This window comes from Periplaneta americana, chromosome 9, assembly GCF_040183065.1.
Source record: "Periplaneta americana isolate PAMFEO1 chromosome 9, P.americana_PAMFEO1_priV1, whole genome shotgun sequence".
In the NCBI taxonomy this organism is placed as follows: Eukaryota; Metazoa; Arthropoda; class Insecta; order Blattodea; family Blattidae; genus Periplaneta; species Periplaneta americana.
The window spans coordinates 84896311-84913509 of NC_091125.1; the positions used below are offsets into that span (position 1 = coordinate 84896311).

Below are 17199 nucleotides of genomic sequence, written 5' to 3' on the forward strand. Positions count from 1 at the left end.
GGTAGTTTGCATTTACTATTAATTATTGCTAGATAATGTCATAAGTTATACCTGTTTAATTTTTCAATTTATAAATGTGATATCTTTATTATAAAATGCCACTGAAGCTTATATCAATTACAATAAAATAGAAAGTTAAGATTCTATAGATTATTCTAAGGACTGCATATTATTTAGTCATAAATGAAAGAAGGAATTAAATTTCTGCAGTACTATAGATTTGTTTTTAAAAACTATGGTCACACAAAGTGTGTCGTACGTATCCATTATTACTTCAATATTGCAGTACTCGTGATTACAAATAAAACGAGTGGTAGCACATATCTGTAGCCGAGATATTACTGAGAGAGGTCGCATGATACAGTTAATTGTATACGCAAATACGGCGTCTTTGAGAATGGTCACATAAGTGACATTTGTTCATGGCCTGACTACTAATAACATTAGCATTTCACTGTGACCCATAATCTTGTTACAGTCAACATTTCAAATTCTGTAACTTTTTGCCAAATTCTTTGCGGGAAAGACGTATTCTTTTCTGACCGTATTGGTAAATAATTATTATTCATGTGGTAAAAAGGGAGAATGATTGGAAGAAGCATGTGTTTCCAGTGGACGATTGAGGAATGCTACATGAAATTCTAAATTACCTAATTTAAAGCGGTCGATTAGATCAAATGAAAAGTGGATCAGACTGCATGGGGATATTAGAGTCTATTTATTGTTCGGAAAACTAAAAACATTACAGAAAAATCAAATAAATTGCTATTTCACATTAGCAAAACTAGCCATTATTATTCCTAAAAATATGTAAGCAATGAAAATGAATAGGATAACACTTAATATATTTAACACACTTTGTGGTGGCTCCTTTATTACTTAGGTCAGAAGGATGGAAAGGTAATAATTTTCATAGTTCAAAATGTATTATCTTAAAATACCCGAATTTGAAGCGCGTTACAGCAGTTTCGAAACTGAAGTTCTTTACATAAAAATATTAGTTAAATGAGTGAGCATTTTTAGGGTCTTAAATCAGAATTATCACTAAATTGACAATAACTATTTCAGTTACCTAAGAATGGGAAAATACACATTTCACAGAACAGTTGTGTTTTACAATATATATCATACAACAACAGAGAATAAAATATTTGCATAATAATTCAATTACATTTGCTATAAAATTAATAAGATCTGCAGTAGTATGAAATTGTGTTACATTTTATTTGTTATACAGTTAGGATAATTAATTTTAATTTATACTCGTATTATTGTATAGTATTGGTATTGATATAATGTATCGCTATACGTCTTTAGTCTTATGCATTGGAATAAGAAATTCGAAACAAATCATGTAAATATATATATTTTTAATTTTAGTGTGTTATTTTACGACGCTGTATCAACATCTCAGGTTATTTAGCGTCTGAATGAGACGAAGGTGATAATGCCGGTGAAATGAGTCCGGGGTCCAACACCGAAAGTTAACCAGCATTTGCTCATATTGGGTTGAGGGAAAACCCCGAAAAAACCTCAACCAGTTAACTTTCTGCGACCGGGAATTGAACCCGGGCCACCTAGTTTCGCGGCCAGACGCGCTAACCGTTACAGGTATGGAATGTAAATATAAGATATTTATATGACTTAACAGATGTTTACTTCACATTATAATGTAATTGACTTTCTGGCTATAATGCTGAAAAATTAATCTTTCTAATATTGATAACAGTTAACATTAAATATATTTTAACAATAGTGAAATTAAATATATTTTTGTTTCTTTTTATGCAATCATGTAAACACCAAAAAGTAAAGCTCCATGCTTTCATGACCTCGGCACTAGTATGAGTTGGTATGGTAAGTACGAGTTCTCACCGTCTTTTATCTCGGGAAAGACCTGGTACTCAATTTTACAGGAGACCGAGTGGACTTCAGAGCCGTTCTAAAAGTCTTTGCAGCGACAGAAATCACGCAACCACCTGGATTCAATCTGGCACCTTCCAGTGCGTGACCAAGTGCTCCTTCAACTGAGCTACTTGGCCTTCAGAATTATTAGAGTAATTCTTAATAAATTTAAGTTTCAGATAGTTCACAGAATGTTACTATGAACTCTAAACAGGTGCTGGGAACGCGCTATTAAAATAAAGTAAAGTACATGGTTCATACAAATTTTGTTGCAAATGACTGATTTTTTAGTATACTACATAATACATTAAAACAAATGTAATATAATTGGCTCATTTAATAAACAAAAGAAGTGTTCATACAGAGATGCGTTTTTAAATGCACAATGTTTAGATACAGTAAGCCTATAATTTATGTGGAATTAGTTTATCTTCAGCTAGTGGAAGTAAAAACTGAAGCACTGTTTATAATAGGATAACATGTTGCAGAAAGAAAGTAACCCACGAAAATAAGAAAAGATCAATCATGAACTTCGTTCCTCTATGTCCATATTATGCTTTAACTTAACATATACTTCCAAAATTTTACAATTCTTTAAAAACATTTATTTTTTTGAGCTAAATATGAAGAATACTCGTCAAATTTAAAATTAAGCATAACTCTGTATTTCTCAGTTCTAGTATCATGTGCATTAGTTTTTTCTAAAGCATGCTATCCAATTTTATGTGAACACATATTTATCTGCAAATGAATTTGAAGCCGATTGTAGTTACTTCATAATCCGAAAGACAACAACTGCTTGAGCCAGGAATCCTTCTTCAAATCTGACAAGGGTACACAGACCTTCAGCGTCTTATCATACATCGTGCCCTGGTAGCATTTCTTGCAGATGGCGTTGCCCTGAGTGTCACAGATGTAGAAATGGTCGGGGGCGCCGGGGTGGGGCTGTAGCATATTGAGTGCAGTGACAGGTTTGGGGCAGGTAGGTGCCTCGAACGGGGCCACTTCTGCGCAGGGCGCGGCCGGTAGCAGAGTCTCTGCGTTGTTTTCATGTCCGTCCAACGAGCAACCTGCGTGATCTGGCCAATCGCATGTGTCCAGTATAGGATTCCAGTGCAGATTGGCCGGGCAGATCTTGCAGTAGGCTACGCCGTTACTACAGTGATAGAACCAGCGGCAGCTGGATGGGTGCGGGAAGAATACGGAGTACGCGGGATCAGGGTAGGGACATTTAGGCGGTGTGGCGGTCGGGCACTCCAAAGGCTCAGGTGTGGTTGGTGGTTCTGCCGTAGTTGGCCTCGGTGTTGGTGGTTCTGTTGGCCTCGGTGTTGGTGGATCTGTTGGCCTCGGTGTTGGTGGTTCTGTTGGCCTCGGTGTTGGTGGTTCTGTTGGCCTCGGTGTTGGTGGTTCTGTTGGCCTCGGTGTTGGTGGTTCTGTTGGCTTCGGTGTTGGTGGATCCGACACTGGCGGTTCTGGCGAAGTACTGTTGTAGTTACCATCCTCGCATCCTGCCAAGCATGGGTAGTCACACACCTGATACTTTTCATTCCAGTGGAAGCCGCCTTCGCAGTGCCTGAGTACGGGGAGATGTCCCTCGCACTCATAGTACCATTCACATTCATACGGGTGTTTAAATTTGCTCCCGTCACATATACAGATCGGACAGTCTGGAGTTCCAGGCTCGTTATTTCCGGGACAATGGCCAGGAGGTGGATGTGGATGAGGATGAGGATGATCAGGTGGAGTTGATATTGTTGGCGTAGTTGTGGGAGCTTCAGTCGTTGATGTCGTGGGAGGACGAGTTGGCGTTGTTGTCATTGGAGGCTGAGTTGGCGTTGTTGTCGTTGGAGGCTGGGTTGGCGTTGTTGTCGTTGGAGGCCGGGTTGGCGTTGTTGTCGTTGGAGGCCGGGTTGGCGTTATTGTCGTTGGAGGCTGGGTTGGCGTTGTTGTCGTTGGAGGCTGGGTTGGCGTTGTCGTTGGAGGCCGGGTTGGCGTTGTTGTCGTTGGAGGCTGGGTTGGCGTTGTCGTTGGAGGCCGGGTTGGCGTTGTTGTCGTTGGAGGCTGGGTTGGCGTTGTTGTCGTTGGAGGCTGGGTTGGCGTTGTTGTCGTTGGAGGCTGGGTTGGCGTTGTTGTCGTTGGAGGCTGGGTTGGCGTTGTTGTCGTTGGAGGCTGAGTTGGCGTTGTTGTCGTGGGAGACTCTGTCGTGGTCTTCTTACACTCCTCTCTTTCATTATCGTCGCATCTCTCTAGACCTGGGTCGAAGTACAGTCCTTCGGCGCATTCTATGCAGTAATCCACACCATTATTGCACACGAAATACCAGTGGCAGTCGCCAGGGTGTGGGACGTACTCTGTTATAGATCTCCCATACGTTCGACACAGCGGTGGTTGTCCAGGGGGACACAACGGAGTTGTGAAGTTAGGTGTCAGTCCCAGCTCGCAACCTGCGTCCCACGGGTAGTCGCAAATATCTCTGTCAGCATTCCAGTGCAAACCGGTTGGACACTTGTGGAGAACAGGCGATCCGCTCTGACATCTGTAAAATAATGACATCATTAGTCACAAGATTTCTGTGTAAAGACACTTTTATTTTGAAATTATGCCACTCGTAAACATGTTTTTAAATCTAAATATTTTATAATACTCGTAATTTCTCTTGCTTCGACTTTTGAACTGTGTGATCCAAATTGGAGTCAATGAAATGAAATGTAGGAAGAAATTGTTTCATTAAATTTTTGAACAGATAATAACAAACAAACGATATTTACATGTTATTTATTTTTAATTGTTTAATAAAATAATTGTTGTCAGGTTTACGGGTTCACGAAACTTGAACTTACGAGTAGACCACCAGCTTATTTGCCGTCATCGAAAGAAAACTGTTACCTGGCGGCATTAAAAATTCCAAAGATTCCCTGTTGAATATCTTTAGTTTCTTTCTGCGTACTTTGAACATTTTGAAGTATATGCATATAAAATGATACGCAATAAATTAAACGTGTCATTTGCTTTTTACGGAAAATTTTCGAGAATAATATTCTCTAAATCTTCTAGGCTCTTTGGTGCGGATCCTCTTCACTCAACCGTCCAATTGAAAGTCAAGTATTAGCTACCACATATGGGTCATAGGTAGTATTTCAGTATGCACCGTTGGAAACATTGAAATCCATGCATATTTCCATAAGATATTTACGCAACATTTTCACTTTTTTTCTGTGATGGCTAACAACTTTTTCTGAAATATCTTTAAACATATCTATTATTTCAGCATCAAGTCAGTAACATTTGGTGACAAATATAGATCATTCAACAACATATGACCGTGTTTTCTTCATTCCTGCCTTGAAAGCAGGGCTTTGCTTTCATCAAGACTAATCCTGTCTCACACTCAAATCTGACTTTTGCACCTGCGTACTTTGCCTATTATGTGCTTTCACGAACCTTCTACTATTTTAAAGGTAATTATAGGAAATGTATATTAAGTATTCGAGAAATCATGTCCCTGGTGATTGAAATGTACTTTTTTAAGTGTCTATAATGTTGGTATGTAGAGATTTCAAATACAGTATAGCATCGCTTTGTGGATGTAGTTTGAGTGTATTTCACACTTTCCCGTCCACCAATGTAAAGAGCATTTTATGATTGATTGCAAAGTCTGGGCCGTTGAAGCTGTAATGTTGATTGCGGCCTAATCTTCTACGTATTTTATTTCATTCTTCGAGAGAGCAGTTGTCTCGTGTGCAAGCTGAAATCAGGAAATTCTGCTGAACGTAATTGATATATTTTTTCACTTTGTCATAGAACAATCTGCTTGTATGGTTCTGACTTTGTATATGTTTAGACGCATTTTTATTTTTCAAGATGGATATTTGAACTTCAAATTTTGAACAGCCAACATTTCTCATTATGTCAAATAATATTCTTGGCAGAAACATGCCAGTAGAATTCAGTGAGAAAACCTAAAGATATTGCAAAAGATAATGACTATATGCAATATACAACAATTTTAAACGATACAAAGATGCACAACTATTTCAGATGTTGGTAGGGCAACTCAAATACAAACTTAATAATTTTATGCAATAGTTGGGAAATACACGAACACCACATACAAAAGAATGAATATTGCAAAAAAATAATAATGCACTGAACTATAGGTAGAGACGCCTTAATAAAAAATACAATACGAGAATTTAAAACCACGACTAGTTAAAAATAACAATCTGTCACATTCAGCCTCAAAGGCGTAGAAGTTTAGATAAGTTTGTTGCAAGCAGCATCGTCCTCATACCTTGCTCAAATCCAAATTTTATGCACGTAGACATTAAATGTAAAATTCACTCATGTATATTATGTAATTTGTATGTATGTATGTATGTATGTATGTATGTATGTATGTATGTATGTATGTATGTATGTATGTATGTATGTATGTGTAAGTATGTATGTAAATGTTATGTTTTATAAATGTTATGTTTTATTTAACGACGCTCGCAACTGCAGAGGTTATATCAGCGTCGCCGGATGTGCCGGAATTTTGTCCCGCAGGAGTTCTTTTACATGCCAGTAAATTACTGACATGAGCCTGTTGCATTTAAGCATACTTAAATGCCATCGACCTGTCCCGGGATCGAACCCGCAACCTTGAGCATAGAAGGCCAGCACTATACCAACTCGCCAACCAGGTCGACTGTATATATGTATGTATGTATGTATGTATGTATGTATGTATATATGTATGTATGGATGCATGTGTATATGTATGTATATATGTATGTATGCATGTATGTGTCATAATACAGGCTACATACATGAGCATAAAACCTTCTTGACAGTAGACCAGGCAAGAATTTTATTTTCGATAAATTAATAAAATTAGATACGAAAGAAAGCATCTGTATTGTACATTGCGATAATTTTTGTGATAGGAATACTTGTACATAATTGATCGACATGTTTTGAGCAACATATTATTATATGCAATTTTTGTGTAAAGTGCTATGAAGCAAGAAAGTGTCGAAGAAAGTTTCTTCAAAAGATTCCTGATATCCACTTGTCGAGAAGGTTAGCTGTTCACAACTAGGTCATTTCTGGACAAGTAACAAGTTAAGAATCGCTATGTAAATACAGTAAGTGATGAGAATTTGAACGAAATAAATAGGGTCCAAGTTGGACTATGCCTCATAAATTACTAAAACGCTCATCATAGAAAGTTAACAGCTAAAAAATAATATGAATCAATATAAAAAATAACGTATTGAAATACTGATAATCCACTTCGTACATATGAACTTTTTTAGTTGGTTATTTAACGACACTGTATCAACTACTAGGTTATTTAACGTCGATGAGATTAGTGATAGCGAGATTGTATTTGGCGAGATGAGGCTGAGGATTCGCCATAGATTACCTGGCATTCACATTACTGTTGGGAAAAACCTCGGAAAAAGCACAACCAGATCCCCAAGCGGGGATCGAACGCACGCCCGAGCGCAACTTCAGACCGGCAGGCAAGCGCCTTAATCGACTGAGCCACGCCCGGTGGCTATTCATGAACTTCTAGTATGTGATTAAAAATAGGTGTGCTGCACAATGAACACAATTATTGGTCCTAATTTATTACTTAATGTAAATGAATTTGTATAACGTAATTCAGTGTGATGGATAAGCGTACAGTACATACTGTTGGTTGTAGTGGAGGTTAAAGGGTCGCTAGGGTTATGTTGTTATCGACTACTGATCTACGAAGGCCGGTGGAAGACCCTACCGTGCACGTGGCTGCGTGATCTAGAGTTCAGATCACTCGCTAATCACGAAGCGGTCCGGGTTTGGAGTCAAGTCAGGCCTGATATTTTTATTGAGAAATTTATGGTGACACATATGGCGGACAAGACCGCAGCTGCTGGTTTCCTCGGAGTTTTACTGTTTCCGCATGTTAGACATTAACATAATTTCGGCCGATCTATGTTCCATGTGCATACCATTTCTCTGCTCACTGGTTGTCAACGTTCTAAGGACGTGTGAGGTCATCTGCATGAAACCTACTTACGTAGGGAACCCTAGCTCAGTCCACTGGTCTAGGTGAGAATGCGTTTATCCTTATCTATCCGTGGGTTAGCATTGTTCACTATGATGGATATTGCGTTAGGATTTCATCCTCCCTCTTAAGGATGATGATAGTAATGATAATGAAACATTTACGAAACGTTTAAGGTGGAGTCGAGTAAAATTGGCCATAAGAACTGAAAAACTACAAACTGAGATTGTGCAATAATTTAAGAAAGAAAAATAGGTGTCTGCATAATCAATGCAAATCACTTATTGAGATATCTAAAATAGTGCAGAAATTTCGATCAAATAGCCTATTCAGAGAGTAATTGACAGATATTGTTGTTGTTGTTATTGTTGTTTAATCAACTGTCCGAAGACAGGTCTTCACAAGTGATACTAAGAAGGCAACACTTACAAGGCAACTAGGTCAGGAGGTAATGGGGTAGGGGGCCAGTTCCTTTCCCACTCCGTTGCATACATCGCCGACTAGCTACATATTACACTAGTCAGACTTCAGATGTATACACACAATTGTACTTTCTCTGACACATATTTGACATGAAAAACTTAAAACTTAAAAGTATCTAAAATGTTAGAAGAATCAGACGTCCAAGGGAAATAAAGGTGTAGAAATAGTAGGCCTACAGCTGTTACGATGTCATTCAAAGTTTTCCGCCCAAGAGCAGATCCTTCACTGCAAACCCAGCATTCTCTAATCTTCCCCATTTCCCGCATTCTTCTTAGTCTCCTCAAATGATCCACATATCTTCATGTTGTCTATCAACTTCTTCCGCCCCGAACTTTTCTCCCGTTCACCATTCCTTCCTGTGTATTCTTCAGTCGGCAGTTTCTTCTTATTCAGTGATCCAGTCAATTTCTTTTTCGGTTCCTGATCAGTTTTAACATTATTCTTTCTTCATCCACTCTTTCTAGCACCGTTTCATTTCTTATTTTTCTGTTTATTTCACACATTCCATTCTTCTCCATATCCACATTTCAAATGCTTTTATTCGTTTCTCCTCACTTCGTCGTAATGTACATGTTTCTGTCCTCATATAATGCCACACTCCACACAAAGCACTTAAATAGTCTCTTCCTTAGTTCTGTTTCCAGAGATCAGCAGAAGTTGCTCCTTTTTGTATCAAAAACTTACTTTACCATTGCTATCCTCCTTTTAACGTCCTGGAGTATAAGGGAAATAAAGAAGAACTTTTATATCAGAGTTCCTAAAATTGTAAAACATAAATGTCAGTGTATGCGACAGTACCATTCATAATAATTTATGAAGTAGTTAATATCACGATAGAGTTTCTTGTAAAATTACTCTGTCAACAAAATAAATATAAAGAAGAGATTGCAGTTTATATAAACCTATTTAAATCAGCCAAAGCAGTTCGGGAAGAGAGTATCAATCGCGGACGACAGCAAGTTTAACGTGTTCAATTCGGCTGGAAACGTTTGCAAGAATAAAGAGCTCGTGTCTCTGTGCAGCAATGTAGAGAATCTATATTTTACTTTGAGCCTATCAGTGCAGTTGAAGTAGGATGTATGCATTCGCTGATGGGCAGGCATCTTAGACCACCACCGGTACATTGACATTGTAAATATTCATCTCCTCCCTAGTGCCCAAAAGACAATATTGTCTTCAAATAAACTATTCCAATCACACAGCATATGATACTCGCATGTGGATATTAGTATTCCACAACACGTTCAGACGATCCTACAGTCATGGAATATAATCCGATAATATTATTGGAATGATGTGAATGAAAGAATTATAACAAGAGAGATTACTGGGAAAGAATCTGTTACAAAAAAAAACTAATATTTTCATCTGTATCATGTCAGATTTGGTTGGTGCATGTCTAGTAAACTAGAAGCTACATTAAATCTAATGATTATCCAAAAAAAATACGAAACACAAAAATATCTATCTCAAATAGGCTTATGTTACAAGTTACAACCTTATTAAGTATGCAGCTGTGCGAATACTTTTGTCCATTCATTTGCGAGCAACTCATATTCACTTTTAACGATCTTTATTCCATTTATAAAGGTACAAACTTATTTTGAAACTCGATATTAAAATGTAGGCCTAGTGTAATGGATTTAGCTCATGTAAGCCTGTGTATTTTTAAATGTATAAAATATATTCACTTATGTAGGGCCTATACATATGTAGGTTGTATTGTAAAATTAGGTTCACTTATTAATTAGGTTATTTTATGTATTATTATTAATTGTAATTATTGTATAAAATTGTATTGTGTATTGTATAATTGTATTGTGTATTGTAATTTTATTGTGTATTGTTTATATGGTGTATACCACTGCCACCGGGTGCTTGCCCACTTGCAATGTAAATAAATACATACATACCGGTACATACATATTTTTTCGGTTGTTTATTGTATGAATACTTTTTACACTTGCTGTAAAATATGCATTTATTTATAATAAAACGCTTCGGGTGAATTGTCGAAACACTATGGTGTAACTACCTCGAAGATATCAGACTTTTTTAAGTTGAAACTGATCCCAGTGAATGCTTTTCATTGTGCCAGATATAGCAAGTTCTTCAAACTGCGACACTACAACAGACCGCCTTACTTCAAGTCAAGCGTGGAATGAAACCTCTGCCATTGGTTGTATAGCAATTAAACTCTTCTCCTCCTCTGCCGACAATGTTTATATCTACTGTCGGATATTATGGAACGAAGTATAGATATGTATATTTGGTATAAAAAAGGGATGTTTCTAAAATCTATGAACACGAAAGCTTCTGTAAGAGAATGGTTGCGATAAATTTATTACTTCACTGTAAATATAAATCTTTTGCGCAAATTTGTACCTACGTTGTAATTATTTTTTACAGGAAACGTATAATAATAAAATATGTTGTACGCCTTCAGAAGAAGATTAATAGTAAAAAGTACTGCGATTCACATGTCACCGTTAATTTCTGTTTGTCCACCGCTGTGTAGTAACGGTTAGTATACCTGACTGTAAAACACAGGGCCCGGGTTCAAATCCTGGTTGGGACCAAGTTACCTGGTTGAGGTTTTTTTCGAGGTTTTCCCTCAACCCATTAAGGGTATATGTACGTGAACGACCACAAATATTATCAGAAAATGCAGGCTCTAAATTTATAAAATTTTATAAGAAAATGAACTAACAATTGAACAAAAACTACAAGGTATCACAACACGACGTATTATAACTTAAATATCTGATAAAAGTATAAAAGAGATTACTAATAATATTTTTCAAACTAGTTTTATCAAAGTATGAAAAAAATTCTGCGGTTACATCATTTGGTAACCATAATATTGGTATAGTCTCTCTGACATCTTTAATATTTTTCCTGCATGTAATAAACACTTATTTATGAAAAGTAGACTACTTTCAGACATGTAGAGTCGTTTATTTTAATACAATTAATTTTTTATTTGTCCTATATAAAATATATCGTCGTTGTTCCTGCAATAACTCCTATGTGCAAAATATACATTTTTTCAGTAGGAAGAGAAAACACATTTATTCATCCTATGGCAGCCGTACATAGGAGACTGAATTCTTACATGTTAGAAACAAAGAAATATAATTACATATAGGAGATTTTATTATTCGTTGTATCACTATTTAAGTTATTTAATAGAGCAAAAATCTGAAAATCGATAAATAATTCACATAGGAGTTATTGCAGTAAAAACGACGATATTAAAATTTACATAATGTTTTGTGACCTAATTTTTCTATTTTCAAAGAAATGAGGATTATTGTAGTCTACCTTTTGCATAAATGCATGTTAAATGAGTGTACAAAATTTCAGAATCCTATCTCTAATGATTGTGGAGTTATGAAATAATGTGTGAAAATTTTCAAATTTTGGAAAATTTAATGTAAAGTAAAAAGTGAATTCTAAAAAACATTATTAGTAACATTTTTTATACTTTTATCAGATATTTAAGTTCTAATAAGTCTTGTTATGGTACCTTGTAATTTTTGTCCAATTGTAAGTTCATTTTCTTATAAAATTTTATAAATTTAGAGCCTGCATTTTCTGATAATATTTGTGGTCGTTCACGTACATATACCCTTAAGATAAAATGCTGGATAACTTTCGGCACTAAACCCTGGACTCATTTCGCCAGACGCTAGATAACCACAGCATTTGATAAAAAGCGTCGTATAACCCACTAAACAAAAATAATCTTTCTAATAACGGGTAATGATTTTTCTTTCGTAACTGTACCTGTAGTATTGGCTACAAGTGGGTCCAGAGTAGAACACCGGTGAGTTGATACTGTCGACGCTGGGGCACTCCATCTCAGCTGCTGCAGTCATATCCACACAAAGCAGCAAGGACGCGGCCACCGATAGCATGGCGGCCGCCGGCAGGCGGAGACCTGAAAATACCGTTCGTTACATTATTATTATTATTATTAATTACTATCACCTCCAGGCATGTACCTACTGTGCATGAGGTCTTTTTTCGATAGGCCTACTGTTTTTGTCTATGAGAACGTGAGAGGAACATCCCTGTGCACCGCGACTTGAGGTCTATTGTGCGCCCCTGGGATGAGTTGTAAGCCCACCGACCCCACCTACGCCGAACCGACAACAACCTAACGACCAGTCCCACTATCCTTCCAAATCCGTGTACCAGTCCACCCCAACATCCTCCCCACATTCCTCCTCAAACGGTTTGAGGTGTAAACCCCCTCTCCCGTCTCCTCAACGGTCTGAGGTGTAAGCCCCCTCATCCGTCGAGAGGGGAGTGGGTTCCGCTGCTGGTCACCAGCTGCTATGCTTGACGTTTCTATGGAGGCCGACCGAGAGAGCGGCTTTTGAGGGCCGCCGCAGGCGCGATCTGAAAACCAAGTGAGACAACCACAATGATGAGGACAGAGAGGAAAGGAAGTGGCGAGAATGAGTGGGGTTCCATACGCCTGATAAAGTTACCTGATATTCATCCATAGGAGTGAGAGGAAAAAAAAAAAAACGAAAAAAACCTCACCCAGGCAACTCGTCCAAAGCGGGGAATCGAACTCCGGCCCGCTGGGTTCGGGAGCTACCACGATACCACGGCGGTGGATTAGGCCTACTGTTAATCTGTCGGTGTCAGATTTTATTTCTCCGACGTGGACACATGTTTAGACGAATAAGTTCCGTCGGATAATGGGACATGATGAACGATAACAGAATGAATCGTAACATGGGCTGGAAATGGCCGATAAATTTTTGCTCGATCTCTTTTGATTCAGGTAGACCTAACCGATACTTTTACTTCAATAAATATACGATGATGGCTTACAACAGGGTTGGCCAACTTAATACCTTTCGGGAGTCAAATTTAACTCAGGAAACTTCATCAGGGTCCAGACCATATCTTATGTTTAGTTCCATACACACGGAAAGAAAAGTACAAGTTATAATGCATGTACTTTAATAAACAAAGGACAGATGCTGGAAATTTGTAATTACTCACCACATAACAGTCACAGTAAAAATTGTTTCTCCTTGAGCAGAAATGAGTATAAAAATCTTATGGAATGTAGTTTTTATTGTACTTCCTTAATAATTGAAATCCTTGTATACTGCCGTTTAATGATAACAATATGGTTTCTGAATATATGGGAAACTAGTGACTTAAAATCCTCTTATAATTGTGAGGATGTCATTCGAATAATATGTGATAACACGGCGAATGTCAGGTAATCAATGGTGAATCCTCAGCCTTATCTCGCCAAATAAAATTTCTCTGTCACCAATTCCATTCGACGGTAAATAATATAATATTAGATACAACGTCGTTAAATAGCCAATTAAAAATAAACAGCACTTGACATACTAAGCACTGTAATTTGCGGTCTTCATTCAATGCAAAAAAAATATCCTTTACTAAAACCAAAATGTTAAGAAACAGTAAATACCCCATCCCCTGCGAGCCAGCTTTGAGAAACAATCACTATTATTTTAATGGTGTTATAAATCCTTCCTTCTTAACCATTTCGGTCTTTCATTTCAGTTCATAGTTCTTAGAGTAGAGTTGTAGGAGGCATTTTTTGCTCTTTCTGAAACTTCAACGCAAGTTCAATGTTATTAGTCCACCGTTGTGGCTGAGGGGTTAGCGAGTTTAACTCCGAATCCAGCGGTCTCGGTTTCGAAGAAGAGGTTCCTGGGTGAGGTTTTTTCGGGGGTTTTCCTCACTCCTATGGATGAATATCAGATAACTTTATCAGGCGATTGAAACCCCAATCATCTTTGCCACTCCCTTTCCTTCCCCTTCATCCTCTCCTTATCATCCCGTTTCTGGTTTTTCAGATCACTCTACCGGCGGCCTCCCGAAGCTGCTGACTCTCTCGACCGGCTTCCGTGGAATTTAGTTCAGCGATGTTGGATGGCTTCTGCAATGGCACCCGAGGCGGACCTACTCGGGGGAGGAGTTCCGCCTCGGACCGATAGGGGGGGCCTTGGGGGAATTTGCCGAAGCAGGAATGGTATATGGATTCTGTCGACTGTAGGTCGTTAAGAGAGTCATGTGGTTAGAGCGGTGCGCGTAGGGGATCTGTGGCATGCAACTCATTCCATATCGAGAGTTAGTGCAATAGATTTCAATAGATCGCAATGCTGGGCCATCCGTGCCCTCCTCAGTTAAATTCCATTCCATTCCATTGTTATTAGAGGGCAAGTTGAAGCTTTAAAAGAGAATATCCAACATATTGGGAACGTATACAGTCTACTGAAAAACGTGTGTCGCATCCTGATAAAAAAAACTGGATACTGTATCAGTATGATAGTAAAACTTTCGATTTTGAAAATAAACCTCAGAGTCCCCTGGGCCGGAATAAATCACGTCGCGAGCTGGATGCGGACCGCGGGCCTCCAATTGGTCATCGCTGGCATACAGCCTTTACTTTCTTTCCAAAGAAACCCGTGCTAAGAATTTCTATCGCTCTTAGAAGTGCATCGTCCGTGGTCGGTAAAGCATTAAGATAAGGAAATAGCCCATCATTCTCGATCTCCCCTTCATTTCATCTATCATCTGCAAGAGTTAAAAGTAGGCTAGGAAGTAGTCTTTGGAGTAGGTCAACCTCTTGGTCGAGTGACAGAAAACTAGACGCTGGCTCCTAACCAGGAGGTTTCGAGTTCGATTCCCGACTCTATCAAGGATTTTTCCTTGGTTAATAATTATTCCTCAGTAAGTTATGTAATTATGATCTGAGTGTTTGTATTGTCCTTAGGTTTAAGCTAGATTTAGATAGACATAGCTGCTGGGAGGGGACTTGCGCACCGTATCAGAAATCAACTTATGAATATCCCCTTATGGAACACCTCGCAATGGCTTAGACCACGATGCCGCGGCGCGGGACTACATCTACATAGTATATATACACAAAATTAAAGAAGCGGAGACCAAAACATTAGCTATGAATAACTCAGCACCATTTGGCAGTTGTGTAATTTGGCTTGGATATATACTTCGTTTTACATCTTCAACTCCTATCTGAAACGGAATTATTAAAATCGACAAGCCTAAATGCGCCTTCTCTCCTTTTAAGCTTCAGAAGTAACTGGGATAATTCTTGCATCTGAATACGATATATGTGTTATCATTCTGAACCAACACTAAACGTTCGTGAGTTAAGTCTGAAGCCATACAGGACAAACAAAACGCATATCAGTTCGAATTGAAATTCGATAAACTTCTGCCTACCGGTCGGGAATCTAACTTCCATTCTACAATACAAAGTATAGGGAAAAGCATTAAATAATGAATATTTTATTATATATCTTTCTACGAAATCTGTGGAAACTTATCAATACTACTAACAAGCTGTTACTTTCTTTTGATTTGATTTTGATACTTTAGCGGAGTGCGATATCAGTTGTAAGTGTCAATCAGCTACATCAATTTGACGAGATCTTCCTGTAAATCTCTTGATATCCTGGCATGACAAATGACATACTCGTACAATATCACTTTGATAGGTATCGTCGATACTGTCACAGAGGAAGTCATTCAACTAAAATAACTCACATGTGGAATATGACAAATAAATACATTGTATAATAATACTTATGTCTCCTACTTGTCACTTACTGACCAACTCTCGTACGCGACAGGAACATTCTCATTATAGAAGTAACGAAAAGCCCACGTCGAGGTGCGGCACGAGTATAGCCTACTCTACTTTTACATGCATGCATCGCCATCATAGGCAAAGTTTGCCAGCTAAAACTGCAGCCGTTCGAGAAGTTTTAGTGCGAAATCCACATACTAGTAATAAGCAATTCAAAATGAATAAATTTCGCTCTTCATCACAGATGGAAAATTCATACAATGAAATTCTAACCGTGAAGCCCATACCTATACAGACATTTATATAAATGTTTTTCTCAGTACATACCTGTGTACGTTCTATATGCATTGTACAAGTTGAACCGAAAATAATGTCATTAATTTCAGGGGGTTATTCTTTGAGATATTTCAGACCAGGAAGTTCAATACAATTTTGCTCGTTTTTGCTTCCTTTTCGAGATAAAAATTGTTTTATAATGAAACACTTCATAGCGTGTTTTGGGAAAACTATTGATTTAATTCTCAATATGTTCAGTCAATTTAAGAGAGCAGTGTATTATGGTTTTAAATGATTGAAAAGAAATTAGTTTTGTCCCTTAAATGTACAAAAATTTGATCCGTAAAATGTAACTTTTCGTCCTACAAAGAAATTTTACAATGTTATATTTGTTCGGATCAAATTTCTGCACATTTAAAGAACAAAACTAAAATTGTTTCAATCATTTATTATCATAATACACTGCTCTCTTAAATTGACTGAGTATATTGGAAATTAAATCAATGGCTTTCCCAAAACACGCTAAGAAATGTTCATATTAAACAATTTTTATCGCGAAAAGGAAGAAAAAACCCCTCAAATTAATTACATTACTTACGGTTCATCCTGTATATTGTATTGTACTGCATTGCATGTCATTCATATTGGATGATTCAGAATAGTTGTCAGATTGATATAAATAATTGTGAGTATCATGGGAGACAGGAAGCGTATGTTCGAAATTTGATCCTTCGTAAACGATACCATCACATAAAAATATTAATATTGCTCTGAGATGAATAATTCATAGAACACCGGCAATTGTAATAAGAGTTTAGGAGTTAGTCTAAATGAGGTTTTTATGAAACTAAATCATTAGTGGACAAAATAGATTATA

The 17199-nt window shown here is 37.6% G+C and overlaps 1 protein-coding gene across 1 annotated transcript in view; it reads right to left on the minus strand.

The window, feature by feature from the left end:
* The window catches only part of LOC138705600 (mucin-2-like), a 57237-nt gene that overhangs the window by 26032 nt on the left and 14006 nt on the right, over positions 1–17199 (minus strand). Inside the window, exons 2-3 of the mRNA XM_069834201.1 lie at positions 12215–12368; positions 2683–4441 (exon numbers count right to left, since the gene is read on the minus strand). Of these exons, the coding sequence (XP_069690302.1) occupies positions 2683–4441; positions 12215–12368 (1913 nt within the window). The remainder of the gene's footprint in view (positions 1–2682; positions 4442–12214; positions 12369–17199) is intronic.